The 16,027-nt window shown below is 53.3% G+C and overlaps 1 protein-coding gene across 7 annotated transcripts in view; it reads right to left on the reverse strand.

Annotated features, from left to right (window-relative positions):
- The window catches only part of CACNA1E (calcium voltage-gated channel subunit alpha1 E), a 3,100,882-nt gene that overhangs the window by 1,776,932 nt on the left and 1,307,923 nt on the right, over positions 1-16,027 (reverse strand). For 6 of the 7 annotated variants that reach the window (XM_069641436.1, XM_069641438.1, XM_069641434.1 and 3 more), the window contains one exon: positions 3,922-4,194. In XM_069641436.1, the coding sequence (XP_069497537.1) occupies positions 3,922-4,194 (273 nt within the window). Of the gene's footprint in view, positions 1-3,921; positions 4,195-4,456; positions 4,907-16,027 lie in introns of those variants that run through there. The other variant, XM_069641440.1, reaches the window with a different exon arrangement.

Consider the following 16,027-nt stretch of genomic DNA (forward strand, 5'->3'; position numbering starts at 1 on the left):
ATATGAATATAAGGTGTGATACAACAATGGTCCCACTGGCATATGTCTACAACAATCGCCTATTGAAAAAGACTACAAAGATATTCATTAGCGCATGCTTTTGCCTTTGGACAGGGGTCATCAACAGCGATTATTGTCTGAGATTTGGAGGCATGTCCTGGGATTGCGTGACCTCATTTGGGTGCCAGGGTCACTGTCTTGGGTGGGTATAATTTGCTAGTGGGGCCAGTCCCTGTGGAAGTTGTTCTTGTCGGTGCAAGTGCATCACTGTCTGGCATGAAGTGCCATTGTCTAGGTGTGCGGGTCATTATTTGGCGTTGGCAGGCATTATCTCTTATTCTGCTGCATGCGCTTGTTACGGGTATGGGGTTTTCCGCTATTGGTGAACCCATTATCTGGTGATGGTTTTATTTCTAGTTGAAAATGGCATAATCTAATGCTTGTGCCAATATCTGCGGCGGGTGTACTTTTCCTGGACGTGAGTGGCAATATCTTGGCTAGGGTCAATCTGTGCTCTGAGCATTACTGTTTAGGTTGGGGGCATTGTTTGGTGGTAAGAGGTGGGCATGCCCTGGTGGCTGGGGTTTATTGACAAGGAGTGGGGTTCTTGTTTGGGGAGCAGGACCAGTCTGTGGCCAGGGGGGCATGCCTATTGGCAAGTATCTTTGCACGTTCTGAATGCTCGCACGGCCTAGTACGACCGCCTCTAACTCTCATTGTATTATTTGATTTTCACTCCCATGCTCCCTCCCAGTTGCCCTGTGGGCGCTTTGAAACACACTTTACTTGATGTATAAGCGCTTTACAAATGCACAATAAATAAATACGCGTGTGTGTGTGGTGGAGTTGGAAGGGCATTTTATTGGGGCGGGAGTTCTTGCCTGAGGGTTGTGTTATTTTTTCGAGGCGATGCTACCATGTGCAGGTGCAGCTGTTGCCTGGAGCAGAAGTCACGTGGGGGCATTGCCTGGCCATTTCTCCAGGAGTTGCAGACTTTTTGGAGGTGAGGGCAATGCTTTAAGTGGGCCGGGGCCTGGAGCTGAGCCGGGGCCCTGCCGGGGCCCCCGGTCCCACACAACATTGGCGGGGCGTATTATCCCGCCGCGGCCACAGCCGCAGCGGGACAAGCGTCCGCCATTATGTCGGGCAAACTGACAGAAGTGTCAGCCAGCCACAGCGACGCTGAGGCTGGCAGCACTTCTGTCAGTCAGTGTAACTTCCTCGGATGACCCCTCAATCAGGGTCATCAGAGGAAGTTACTGTCCCTTTGTTTGCCCTCCCCAGGTCACTGACCCTCGCGAACCTGCTGGCTCAGTGATCTAATATGCAGATTAGATCACGGAGCCTGCGGGTTCGCAGAGGGTGAAAGGCGCCTCGGCTCAGTGATCTCTGCTCAGAGCAGATAGATCACAGAGCCCGAGGCGTCCATCTCCGTCGGCAAAGCTTTATAAAAGATGCCTTGAATTGTATACGTTTCAAGCCATCTTTTATGAACGTAGAAATATTTCTATGTTCATAAAAGACGGCTTGAAACTTACACAATTCAAGGCATCTTTTATAAAGCTTTGTCGATGGACAAAGCCACCTCGGGTTTTGTCCGTCATCAACGCTTTATAAAGGATGCCTTGAATTGTTTACGTGTCAAGCCATCTCTTAGAAACATAGAAACATGTTACAAATGTTTATGTTAATAAAAGGTGGCTTGAAAAGTACACAAACCATAGTAAGGTAAGCACACAAGTGTGAGTAACTTACAATGGTTTGTGCACTTTTCAAGCCACCTTTTATAAACATAGAAATATGTAACATTGCTACGTTTATAAAGATGCCTTGAAAAGTACACAAACCATAGTAGTACGCATACAAACATATACATGCTCACATACATTTATATATGTGTTTGCGCACCTTACTATGATTTGTGCACTTTTAGGCCACGCCCACAATGAAAGCCACGCCCCCAAACGACCTCTCAACCCCCTCAATTTCTTACCCCACTTGAGGCACTGGGCGAGGGTTTTGTTAGAGGGTCGGGTTATTTTGTGCGGAAGGGACCGAGCATTGTCTGTGGGGGTGAATATTTTCTGTGGGCGAGATTCCTTGTCATGGGAAAGAGGCGTTTGTGCTGGCGCTCACATTCCTCCCTGCTGTCGTTGAATGCTGGTTCGCCATGAGATTAGCAGAGCGCTGGCGGCCACGCATGGCAGTGCAAATGATGCTCTTTGCTGCCAATGGCACTGCAACAGCTGGTCGCTGTCCATGGTGCTGCAGCGTGCGCTCTTCGCCGTCCATGGTGCTGAAACCTGCGCTCTAAACGCGGAAGTCGGGATTGTCTGCGGGCGGCTGAAGCGAGGGCTCTACCCCTGGTCTGTAATTAAACCCGAAGTGTGCTGGACGTGAGCGCAGGAGCTCCACCGTAGAGAGAGACCTGTCTCCCGAAATATAGGGCCGGGAAGGAGACGTCGTGGGAAGGGGGGCGGGGGTTGTTAACCTGGAGAGGGAGGCAAGCGCATAAAGTGGGTAGGCCGATCCCTGCGGTGGGAGGCTGCCACCCTGATAAGGGTGTTAATACGAGTGGGTGTCGGGGCGATGCCTGGCTATGCATGGCAGTGGGAGCGCTACCTGCGGAAGTGAGGCTCGTGCTTGCGGGTAGGCAGACACACACTTGGGGCTGGAAGGCTAGTATCAAGAGTACGGTGGGGGGGGGGGGGGGGCGATACCTCTGGTAGAGAGACTGATGGCCGCCCTAGGAAGCAGATACCTTGGAAATAGGAGCCCAGCCCCCAGCGTGGGGTGGCTTACACCTAGGGACGAGTTTGAGGGCCAGGGTCGCTGTTAATAGTGGGAGGGAGGCCCAAACTAGAGAGACGTGCTATTGACACACTTTGACTGCAGTGTGCTCGTAAACGTGACACATAGAAATGGCGCAGTGGGGGGTCCATGGGTCTGCAGAACTACTGATCGGGGATCTCAGCTCCGGAGTTAAGGGGGCCAGGGAGGGATTGAAGGGGTATGGTATGTTTGCCAGAGTGAGTGGGTGAGTGTGCGTGCATTTATGAGCGAACATTCTGAACGAACTAATCGGACTCGGCGGATTGGAAAGGCAGCACTGGTGATTGGGGCGAGCAGCCAGCCCCCAGGGCCGCGGATGGGCAAGCACCGTGGCCAGGTTGCACGGGTAGCGTGAGGAGGTTCACGCCGCGTGGGGAGTGAGGCGGGGGCGTGAGAGCGGCAGCAGGTCCACGGACCAGGCACACGGAGTAGAGCTCATGGGTGGGGCACACGCTGAGCGGGTCCCTTGTATGGGGGCAGGACACCGCTGATGGGCAGTGGGTGGTGACCCGTCTGGGGCAGGTGATCAGCAGGGCACATGATGAAGTCAGACAGGAGCAAGAAGAGCCCTCTTAATAACCGAGGTTGGAGGGCCCGCGCGAAGAAGGAAGCGACCGTAGACAAAGGGAGCACGTGCGTGCTTTGCACTGTGCACGGCAGCCAGTCGCGTGTGCACGTGCATAACGAGCAGAGGGGGCTCGCAGCCCACACTGCAGTCCTTCCAGTCAACCTGGCCATGTAATGATTCCAGTGGGCACGTGTAGAGGTATTTTCTGTGCACTCCACAATGCAGCACTGCCACTCAACAGGCGTTCCATTATCCGCAAACACAGTGAATCCAATGCAGCACGTTGACGACCCCCCTCGCCCCCAGACAGCGCAGTATGTGCAGGGGGCTCGCCAGAGCAATGAAACCCCACTCCCATCTCCCGCCAGCAAATACACACTTCTTGTTCACCGTGCAAGCCCTTCTTGCAGCAGGCGCTCTTACCTGAGCCTGGCCCCCAGGCGGCGCGGCAGAGCCGGCGGCTATCGCGCCCTCAGTGCCCCAACCCCCGCAGCCCACAGCGGGGCACACTGAAAGGATATGGCCAGTCGATGAGCTTCTTGGCGTACTTGCGCAGCGCGTTGTCCTCGCCCAGGATGAAGAGGGACCTGTTGACGGTGAAGCAGTTCTGGCGGACCGGGATGGGGTTGTAGAGCGCCATGGTGCGCGCCCGCTGAGCCTTGGACTGCTTGAAGGCGGCCTGCGAGCCCGGGGCAGCCGCGACCGGCGTGGCCGTGGGCAGGCTCTTGCTCCTTTCCGAGCTCCCGTCCGCGGAGCTCGGCCGGCCGACCACCGCTTCTCCGAAGCGAGCCATCCTGCAGGGGAGAGAGATAAGGCACGGTCATCCAACCGGGGCCGGCAAAAAAATAGGGAACAGTCAGCAACAAGTCCGCAGACTCAGGCAACAGCAGGTACAAAGGAGAGAAGTGGGGAGGAGGCGAACCAGGAGGGGGGGCGGGGGGAGTACAGCAGCAGGTCTAGCGCATCTACCCCGGTACTGGGGACCCCCCGCCCTGAGAGAAACCAGCGCAACCGCCCCCGAGTCCCCCAGGAGTTTGTAACTGATCATCAACTCACGCGAAACACAGAGGGGCGAATTCTGGGGAAGGGTCGGTCAGCAGCAAGTCCAGGCTCGTCCCTGCGGACGGTGCAATGTACCCCAGGCGACTCCAGGAACAGAGGGGCCACAGTTTGTGGTGCCCCCCAAGGCTAAGAGCATCTCCGTGAGACTCCCCCCTCGGACGACTAGCCAAGGATCACGCAAAATCCAGACGGATCGTTTTTTCCGAGCCAAGCACACGGGTCTGTGCGGCGTTAACTGAGCCGGGGCGGGGAGGAAGACGAGTCCCCGGACGGGCAGCGCTGGCCGTCGCCCTGCAGAGGCACAGAGGCGGCAGAAGACACCTTCCCTGCTCCTCCGTCCCCTGCCTCCGTCTCTGTGCGGGAGGAGGCACGAGGAGCGGGGCTGGCAGATTTCCTCGCTTGCTGTAACATGAAAGAGCTGCGCTGCCCGCCCAAGCCCCCTCCTCTCAGCCCGGGTGGGAAGGCGGGTCTGGGGGGGAGGGAGCGGGTTGCTGCTGGGGAGTTGAACTTCCTGTCTCTTGGGGGGTGGCTCTGTCTCTGTGGGTACTTGCAGGAGGAAGAGGGGACCGTTTATGTACGTAGATCACAAAGGAAAAGGGGCGACATGGGGTATGAGAGCGGGTTTAGCGATAATAACCCACGGGATTGTATATCACTCGAGGCCGGTGCCTGCGCGGGTGTCCCGGTCACCGGCGGGTGGCGGGCATTGCTTGCAGCGCCCTTCATGGCGGGAGAAAGCGAGGTGGGGATTTGGACGGGGTCACTCTATTCAGCCCTTGAAAGCTAATTGGGAGGGGGGGTCAAAGGAGTGGGAGGGAGTTGCTTGCATCCTACGGGAAGGGTGACGGGAAGCAGCCTGTACAGCCCTAGGAGAGGGAAAGCCCAATGGAAGGGACATGGGAGTGGAGTGGAATGCAACCAGCGGGTTCAGCACATGTAGCCTCAGAGACAGCTCAGGAGGCTCTGCCCATGCCGCATTTGCGAGGCAGTTCAGGTCCCAGGTGTGCAGGCTAGGGTCGTAGCAGGGGGGGGGTTGGGTGGGGAGTCGTCCATGCAGCATGAAGGAGAGCTCTGAAACCCTATGCACTATCAAGGCAACGCCCAGGGCGACCAGCGTGTGTGTCCATAGTCCTGTGGGGGACATTTCTGGGCATCCTGCCCGCTCAGGCCCGGGTGGGAGATCTGTGGGTGCGGCCACCCTAGGCGGGGCTAGCAGGTGTAGGAGAGCTGGATGCGGGTGGGACACAAGATATGCAGCCCTGAGAGAAAGACCCTCTGGAATCCCGCCCAGCAGTGGGAGCACTGTCCAGGGGGCTACAGTTTATGGAGCAGGAAGAAGGGCCTTCATTTACTTAATAACACTACTACGCCCCCTGATAGGCCCCCCAGAGCACACATGACCTGGTGAGCAAATGGAGTGGCCTGAACGAAACACTTTGCAAACTTTTGCGCAGAAACCATTTATGAGTAACTTTTGCGCCAACAGAGAAAATACTTAGAACAAAATAACTTTAAACACATGATAACAGTGTGTGAGGCTGGTAAGGAGGGCACTAGATGGGCACAGCAGCTCAAGGGACCTTGGTTGGCAGTGCACTCGGCGCTCCTGAGGTGACTGACAGTTCCTGGACATTTCACTGCAGTGTGGCCCATTGCTCCACTGCTAACATGGAAATAAACACAGAGCCCCTCCCCCACCCCGCCCTCCGCCCTTATCTTGTATTGCAGACACCACAACACGTGCTTCATCTGCCTGCACCTCTACCAGTGCCCGCTGAGAGATCTTTATTGTTGCATTGTATGCCCCTGCACCCCCGAAAAGCAGAGTTAATAGATTGCTGTACCGTCCGCCTGCCCCCGAATAGCAATGGGAAGAATGCCAACCATCGCTTAAGTGCTCCAGCTTGTCAAGATTTTCATCACACCCTGCATGCCAGAACCAACCTCCACCACAAAGGAGGGCTAAATGCCCACCTGGGGCTGTGGCAGGTTTTGTGTCAGAAAAGAATGCTGTGCCCGAGGGAAAGCGCAGGAAAGAGTAGAGACCATGCACTTAGTGCAAGATAAACCACTACCCCTTGAGCGCATGGCAGGCTTAGTATTGGGTAGCAATATTATCATAGGTATACCTCTAGAGAAGTGGTCTTCAAACTGGGGGGTGTGGTTCGGGGGGGGGCACAGGACACCATCCTGAAATAATAGCGGGGGGGGGGGGGGGGTGAAAAGCTGCTGTGGGATGGGACATGCACGTTTGTGCATATCCCATCCCAACATGGCCCCTGCCACACATGCTCAGTGTGACGGGTGCCAGGTCAGTGGGCGTGGCTGACCCGGGAAATAGACATCCTGGAAGCGAGCGCTCTGTCACTTTCAAGAGAGCATGCTTCCAGGGTGCTTGAATCCAGTGATTTAAGCCGGAGGAATGATCCAGGACCGGGATTATATAAGGTAAGGACGCACCCCAGGGGTTGTTTTTGGGACATGTGCAGTGGCGGCTGCTATCATAGGTCGGCCGGGCGCCGCCACCCCCCAGAAAAAAAGAGAGAAGCTGAAAGAGATTCAATCAGAGAACTTCTTTGATTGAATCTCTTTTAGCTTAGAAAATGCTGCATTTCCTTTGACAACAGTGCGGGGGCGCTGTGGCAAGGAAATAAATGCTTATAGGCCGCCCCGCTGTGAAAGGGTCCCAATTTAGTATATTTATTACTATAGTAGAGTGTGTGGAGCTCGTAGCTCCACGCACTCTACGTAGGCCCTTTAATTAGAAGCCTGGCGGGGCACTTCAGGGGTGGCCCCGCCAGTATCAAATGTGCGCAAACAGCGCACTTATTCCCTCCCCTTCCATGGATACAGTTATGTCATTGGCTGGCAAACAGCCAATGACATAATTGTATCTATGACTACTTGCGGCGCAGGGTGTGTGCGTGCACCTGCGCCGCCTTCACGCCCTGTGTTGACTCTTTCAGCCCGAGCCTACGATGAGTCAACATCACAACTCAGTGACCAGCCCAGCGGGCCCGGCGCCGCGGTATGTACCCGCGTCCCCCATTGTTTCTTCTCTGGGCCTGGGGACTGGGAGTGTTACTTACACTCCCCTCCCCGAGCCCAAACTATGTGGTCCACCACGGCCCAGGGCCCAGTCAACACTGAATGACGTGTAGGCCAGGGCCTACACATCGTTCAGTGTTGATGGATGCTGAGCTGACTGTCGTAAACTTGGGGCGAGCCTTGGTGGTAGCGGTCGGCCCGCTACTTTGTAGCGGGCCGCCCGCTACCACCAAGGCTCGCCCCAAGTTGAAGGCAGTCAGCTCGGCAGGGGCCGCTGCGGCCTAGGCCTAGCCTACTTTTGTTTACCCCTGGTCCATGCGTGGCCCAAGGGCCTTGCCTTGGGCCACACCGGACCGGTACGCAAGGCCCAGGTCAGGCAGGCGTGCGCTGCTGCTGCCCATACTGCAGCTGCGGCCCGCGACCACTCCCGCATCTGCTAATTGTGCCGTTTTATATTTTCGGCATTTTTCGACAACAAATGCCGAAAATATAACATGGGAAACGGCACAAGTCACCAGGGAGAGCCCTGGCAGGCAGAGGGCCTCTCCCTGCCAGGGCTGTCCCTGGTGACTTGTGTCATTTTATATTTTCGGCATTTTTTGTCGAAAAATGCCCAAAATATAAAACGGCACAGTTAGCAGATGCACCGGGAGTGGTCGTGGGCCATGGCTGCTCCGGGATACACCATATGTTTTAAAACAAACGTGTGCTTATTTCCAGTGAAATGGTGGTTAGCAACGGCAAGCTCCGGATAAACAGTTGTTACACCAGTGGTGGCAACGGCAAGCTCCGGATAAACAGTTGTTACACCAGTGGTGTAATTTAAGGGGAAATGACGTTACACACGCTTTGACCACTGATATGATATGATAGGTTATTTATAACGCGCTTAATACCCAGAGGTTTCTAAGCAGGGACCCGGGATCAAACCTGTGTTGCTCCATGTCGTCTTGCTTCCAAGGCGAGCACGTTGCACCTGAGCTATGCTCCCGAGACGATGACCTCACAGGGGCTGACATTCCATAGTATGTTCATTTCTGGAATACATTTGTCTTGAAACCTTGAACCTTGACACTGCTGTATGGTGATAAACTTTGATTAAGGGCACGGTGTCAAAAAATCAGCTGCCAAAATTCAAAAAAGCTATAAGCATGCTTAAAAAAGGACAGTAGTCCAGTCGTGGCCGGAAGGCCCTTGCATTATGCACCGCCATCACAGACTCTGTCATGTAAAGCTCTTCCCACCAAAGGGACTCTGCATGACAGAGAATTCAGTTCACCGAGTGCCTGGAGGGCCTCCTGTGGGCGCTGTCCCAGGTGGAGGCTTGCAGGGCCGCTGTCCCCACAGGCACTAGGTGGTGATGAGGGGTGTTGACCGCTCTTCTGTTCTAGGTAGTTTCTAGTTTACTTCTCCTCCATTCTCTTGTGGATGCTCTCCCTCTTCTTGTCTAACTTTCCCTTCTACTGCTGTCTCACCGGTTTCTCACAGGTCTGCCTCTTCTCGCCCTCTAGTCTTCACCTCATCTTTCCAATGCATTCATCCATTCTTCATTTCCTCCCTGCCTCCCTCCTTCCAACTTGTCTGGTGTCTCAATAGCTCTTTCCTTTTGCCTCTCTATTCTCTCCCTGGCCCCCCCCCACCTCTCCTGGTCCCGGCTACATTCTATTTTTCCCTGTGCCCAACTGCTCAGTTCCTCCTGCCCACTTATGAGGCTCAGCTTCTCCTTCCTGTTTGCCTCTCTGCTATCAGCTTTGCTTTTTTTTCCTTGTTTTTGTCACTGGGTCTTTCAAACCCCACCCTTCTTGTTGCTCCAGTCTCCTGGGGGCTGCTTCCCTTTGCTGGCTCTCTGGCTTGAATATTGTGTGTTTTTGTTGTGTAGCATTTGGTACCCTGATGAACACATTATGAATTATTTTAGTGTTTTACACGTCGAAACCGGTTGGGCCATTGTGAGACCTGTGCATTCCACGTGTTGCAACTTTGAGCAACTGAAGCAATGGCAACTCAGTGAGGCAGACAGCCATTAGAGGTAGAACAAATGTCGCATTAATTAAGTGTTTAAAATCGAAAGTAATATTTTAGCTTAGTTTCCCCCTTTCAGAAAATGCCTAAAATCCCACCTTAGTAAGAGGATGAACGCATGTGAATGCCAGTAACAGCATGACAAACATATGTTTCCATCATTACTGACTATATAATGAATTTCTTTATGCATACACCATAGTACCAGCTATTCTCAATACAAGCTGCTGTAAAATACACCATCACACTTGCACACGTAAGAATAGTGTACCACCATTAATATGTAAAACCAAATTCTTTTTTCATATTTCGGTGGGTTTTTTGGACAGTAAATTGCACATTTTGTAGGCCATTTTTTCATAAATTTCCCGGGGGGAGAACCCCCCTGCACCTCCCTCGGGGGTGGGCTCACGTGCTGCACGCGCTCGCTACTGAATTCGCCCTGGAAATATTACGCTCCACCAGCTTTCAAACTCACCAGCCGCCACTGGACATGTGGGGGGGCCTGGGGTGGCTTTTGAATCAGGTGGGAGGGCCCAGTGGTTCTTTTTGGAGTGGGTGGGAGACCCTGGGGTTGATTTTGAAGGAGGTGGCCGAGCCCTGGGGTTGTTTTTGGAGAGGGTGGGGGACCCTGGGGTTAACTTTGGAGTAAGTGGGGTAGCTCTGGGGTTGTTTTTGGAGCAGGCGGGGAGCCCTGGGGTTGATTTGTAAGCAGGTGGCAGATACTTGAGGTTGATTTTGGAGCAGGTGGGGTGCCCTGGGGTTGTTTTTGGAGTGGGGGTAGGGGGCAGGGGTTCTTTTTGGATGGGTGGGGGAGCACTGTGGTTGATTTTGGAGCAGGCCGGGGAGCCCAGTGATTCTTTTTTAGAGCTGGTGGGGGGCTCTGGGACTGTTTGTGAGCGGGTGGGGGATGCCCAGGACTATGCAGGGAGCAGCGCAGGTGGGGGGACCTGGTCATGTGGAGGTAGTCCAAGTTTTATTTTTACCATGGTGGGGGAGCCCTTGGACTGTATGGGGAGAGGATCAGGGCATGAGTAGACCTGGGACTGTGTGGGGAGCAGGGCATGTGTAGACCTGGGACTGTGTAGGGCATTGGGGCACTGGGAGACCTGGGACTGTGTGGGGCACAGGGCACAGGGAGACCTGGGACTGTGTGGGGCAAAGGGAGACATGGGACTGTTTGGGGCAAAGGGAGACATGGGACTGTTTTGGGCACTGGGACTGTGTGGGGAGCAGGGCATGTGGAGACCTGGGACTGTGTGGGGAGCAGGGCATGTGGAGACTTGGGACTGTATGGGGAGCAGGGCATGCAGAGACCGGGGACAGCATGGGGAGCAGTGCACAGGGAGACCTGGGACTGTTTGGGGAGCAGGGCACAGGGAGTCCTGGGACTGTGTGGGGAGCAGGGCATGTGGAGACATGGGACTGTGTGGGGAGCACGGCATGTGGAGACCTGGGACTGTGTGGGGAGCAGGGCATGTGGAGACCAGTGACTGTGTGGGGCACGTAGAGACCTGGGACTCTGTGGGGAGCAGGACACAGGGAGACCTGGGACTGTGTGGGAAGCAGGACACAGGGAAACCTGGGACTGTTTGGGGAGCAGGGCAAGTGGAGACCTGGGACTGTATGGGGAGCAGGGCACGTGGAGACCTGGGACTTTATGGGGAGCAGGGCACGTGGAGACCTGGGACTGCATGGGGAGCAGGGCACAGGGAGACCTGGGACTGTTTGGGGAGCAGGGCACAGGGAGACCTGGGACTGTATGGGGAGCCGGGCATGTGGAGACCTGGGACTGTATGGGGAGCAGGGCACAGGGAGACCTGGGACTGTATGGGGAGCAGGGCATGTGGAGACCTGGGACTGTATGGGGAGCAGGACACAGGGAGACCTGGGACTGTTTGGGGAGCAGGGCATGTGGAGACCTGGGACTGTATGGGGAGCAGGGCATGTGGAGACCTGGGACTGTACGGGGAGCAGGGCACGTGGAGACCTGGGACTGTACGGGGAGCAGGGCACGTGGAGACCTGGGACTGTACGGGGAGCAGGGCGCAGGGAGACCTGGGACTGTGTAGGGAGCGGGGCGCAGGGAGACCTGGGACTATATGGGGAGCAGGGCATGTGGAGACCTGGTAGTATATGGGGAGCAGGGCACAGGGAGACCTGGGACTGTATGGGGAGCAGGGCATGTGGAGACCCGGGACTGTATGGGGAGCAGGGCATGTGGAGACCGGGACTGTATGGGGAGCAGGGCTTGTGGAGACCTGGGACTGTGTGGGGAGCAGGTCACAGGGAAACCTGGGACTGTTTGGGGAGCAGGGCATGTGGAGACCTGGGACTGTATGGGGAGCAGGGCATGTGGAGACCTGGGACTGTATGGGGAGCAGGGCACGTGGAGACCTGGGACTGTTTGGGGAACAGGGCATGTGGAGACCTGGGACTGTATGGGGAGCAGGGCACAGGGAGACCTGGGACTGTATGGGGAGCAGGGCATGTGGAGACCTGGGACTGTATGGGGAGCAGGGCACAGGGAGACCTGGGACTGTTTGGGGAGCAGGGCATGTGGAGACCTGGGACTGTACGGGGAGCAGGGCACAGGGAGACCTGGGACTTTGTAGGGAGTGGGGCGCAGGGAGACCTGGGACGGTATGGGGAGCAGGGCATGTGGAGACCTGGGGCTGCATGGGGAGCAGGGCATGTGGAGACCTGGGACTGTATGGGGAGCAGGGCATGTGGAGACCTGGGACTGCATGGGGAGCAGGGCATGTGGAGACCTGGGACAGTGTGGGGAGCAGGGCATGTGGAGACCTGGGACTGTGTGGGGAGCAGGACACAGGAAGACCTGGGAATGTTTGGGGAGCAGGGCATGTGGGGACCTGGAACTGTATGGGGAGCAGGGCACATGGAGACCTGGGACTGTATGGGGAGCAGGGCATGTGGAGACCTGGGACTGTATGGGGAGCAGGGCATGTGGAGACCTGGGACTGTTTGGGGACAGGGCACAGGAAGACCTGGGACACAGGAAGACCTGGGACTGTCTGGGGATGGAGCACTGTAATTACTGGTGCTTTCTAGTTGCACACACCAATTGTCACTTTGGGGGGTGGGGGGCTGGCTTGCTGAAAATTTGCTAAGGGAAGGGGCGAGAGAAAAAGTTTGAAGACCTCTATTTCATAGGATTTAGGAACCAATTCATATTACCCCGGTTCGTATGATAAACATGAACCCTTATCTATATTACTCAGTACAAAAAAGAAGGTGGGTGAGGCGCGCACTCCCGGTCCTGGTCAATTGAACCTGTTGTAAAAAATAAGTAGCTGGGTCAAATCCCAAAATGGACAAAAATTCACAGGGTTAGATCCCTCGGCTGCATTTCTGTGGTCTGTAGTTGTTCTCCTCCTAGCGCTTTCTTATCTCAAATAATCATCAGGGAGGCTGTTGAGCAGGTGTGTCTAATTAGACTCAAAGGATTCTGGTAGCTGTAGTGAAAACGTTTTTTTCTGTTCAGGTCACCAGCAACCGACACCCCTCCAAAGCACAAGTCCTTCCCAAATTTGGGGGAGGGGAGAGAACCATCTTTATGATTCTCCAAAGTGGGGCACAGTCACCCCGTGGCGCTGCCTCTGGAGCCCGGGACTCCCATAGCATTCAGTACAAAAAAGAAGGTGGGTGAGGCGCGCACTCCCGGTCCTGGTCAATTGAACCTGTTGTAAAAAATAAGTAGCTGGGTCAAATCCCAAAATGGACAAGAATTCACAGGGTTAGATCCCTTCTGCTGTAAATCAGGTACTCAGTAATAACAGGGTTAGATCCCTCGGCTGCATTTCTGTGGTCTGTAGTTGTTCTCCTCCTAGCGCTTTCTTATCTCAAATAATCATCAGGGAGGCTGTTGAGCAGGTGTGTCTAATTAGACTCAAAGGTTTCTGGTAGCTGTAGTGAAAACGTTTTTTTCTGTTCAGGTCACCAGCAACCGACACCCCTCCAAAGCACAAGTCCTTCCCAAATTTGGGGGAGGGGAGAGAACCATCTTTATGATTCTCCAAAGTGGGGCACAGTCACCCCGTGGCGCTGCCTCTGGAGCCCGGGACTCCCATAGCATTCAGTACAAAAAAGAAGGTGGGTGAGGCGCGCACTCCCGGTCCTGGTCAATTGAACCTGTTGTAAAAAATAAGTAGCTGGGTCAAATCCCAAAATGGACAAAAATTCACAGGGTTAGATCCCTTCTGCTGTAAATCAGGTACTCAGTAATAACAGGGTTAGATCCCTCGGCTGCATTTCTGTGGTCTGTAGTTGTTCTCCTCCTAGCGCTTTCTTATCTCAAATAATCATCAGGGAGGCTGTTGAGCAGGTGTGTCTAATTAGACTCAAGGGATTCTGGTAGCCGTAGTGAAAACGTTTTTTTCTGTTCAGGTCACCAGCAACCGACACCCCTCCAAAGCACAAGTCCTTCCCAAATTTGGGGGAGGGGAGAGAACCATCTTTATGATTCTCCAAAGTGGGGCATAGTCACCCCGTGGCGCTGCCTCTGGAGCCCGGGACTCCCATAGCATTCAGTACAATACCATACATCATTTTATTACCAAACCAACAAGTTTTAACGCTTGCAATGTAGTGTCCTTTATTCAAGTATATAGCAACACATTAAGAATGTTCTGTTGTTTAGCGTTTATGTATATCAATTTTCCTGTAGAGATAATATATAAGCAGTAAAATAGTATAACCAAACAATATACAGTTCCCAATATTAGAAACAAAGTAGTTGACTAGAGTCCCAGCATCCAACTTTCATCTAAATGTCTAAAGTGTGAAAGTCGCCTATAATCCCAATCAGCAAATGGTGTCGACATTGTGGCACAGCAAACTATAGACTTACACTCACAGTAGTGCTGTCAGAGTTGGCGAGCCAGGTGAAAGGCACGTTGTACACATACAAACATCTGTACAACACATTAATTGAAAACAATTAAAAAAACGTCAAACGGCCACGGCTTCGAAGGGCAGTTAACTAAGAACAACCTAAAAGCAATCTAAAGTCATGGATGAAAAACACGATAGGTAAAGCATTTTAAATGCCCTGCAGGAATTGATCTCTCTATCTTGAGTACTTTGTGGATACACGTATCCTGGCCAATTAAATAAGAGGGGCAGCACAGGCTGGTATTATGTGCTGTGCCAAAACTCAATATCACAACAAACTCAGCATTCCACCAGTTCAGGGATAGTTCAAAGACTTACCTAAAAAAGACATCCCGGTGTCTCATGATGGTGTGACTACGGGAAGAAATGTATGTGGCAGAAATGGGCGCCACTGGTGTATTTCGGCCCCCAAAGTTTTGAAACAGCCCAAAAAAATACAATTGGGAAACATTTGTAAAATACCAGGTTTTAGGCAGATTTTCTCTCTCATGATGAAGGCACCAAAAGCTGTTCGCTTCATCTTACCAGAACAGTTTAGACTTGTTACTTACCAAGGGCTGTAAAATAACTGAAGCAAGCATTAATAATTAGAGTTTGGGAAAAATGGCAAGGTGCCAACTCTAGGCAAATAGACAGAACTAGTGCCATGGCCCGTGCATTGAATTAGTTGCTTGCTTTCTCTAACCCAGCAAGTCCAGCTGGTGAAACAGCTAGGCCTCCAACTCAGTTCTCATCTGGCTTCTTCAGGAACTGTCTCTGTAGTCCGTCTGTCACTGCTGTTCTGTGCTGCTACCTATATAGATTATAGGCCCACTCCCATGGCTCATCTGGACCACCCTTATTCCATGGGCAGCCAGTGTTGACTAATGGACATCATTCATTTAGTCACTGGTTTTGACCAGCTGCCCTTAGTGCATGTGCAGTGACATGGATTTTTGCAATATAGTTTCCATGTCAAATGTCCTCCATCTTGGTAACGCTGTCAATGAATAGTGCTGCCCCACTGCAGCATGTTATCACCTGTCCCTAGGCTGCCTTACCTGCAGGGCTCATTTCCTATTGAATAACATGGGATTTGCAACAATGCTTACTTTACAATTTCAGACTAAAACATATAAACCCTGATCGTTGAAGTTGCAGCCAATTTGCATTTGCCTCATATGACTGAAACTCGTGACCAAGACATTTTTTCTTTCATGCCATCAGATTTTCAAGATGTTGGATTTCCAAAATTCATGTTTACGTTCATTATATCAAATGAGAATTACTTAACCTGCTCTTAATTTCAAAGGCTGTGTTCTGCCAGAGAATGGTGATATCGTTTTTGAAAGCTACAGTGCACAATGAATCTTTTCAAAATAACACATTGGGGCTCATTACACGGACGGCGGTAACCATGGCGCTATTAGTGCCATGGTTGCCACCGGTATTTTACCGATTCCGCCTTGGTGAATGGGGGAATTACCGCCCCATTCCAAGGTTGGCAGGGCTGTATTTCCCCATTCACCAAGGCCCTTCCCCATTCCCATTTGAGCCCCCACAGGGCTCAATGGGAATGGGGAAGGAGAAAATAACGGTACC

This window comes from Ambystoma mexicanum, chromosome 1q (assembly GCF_040938575.1).
Source record: "Ambystoma mexicanum isolate Mex_15411 chromosome 1q, UKY_AmexF1_1, whole genome shotgun sequence".
NCBI lineage: Eukaryota > Metazoa > Chordata > Amphibia > Caudata > Ambystomatidae > Ambystoma > Ambystoma mexicanum.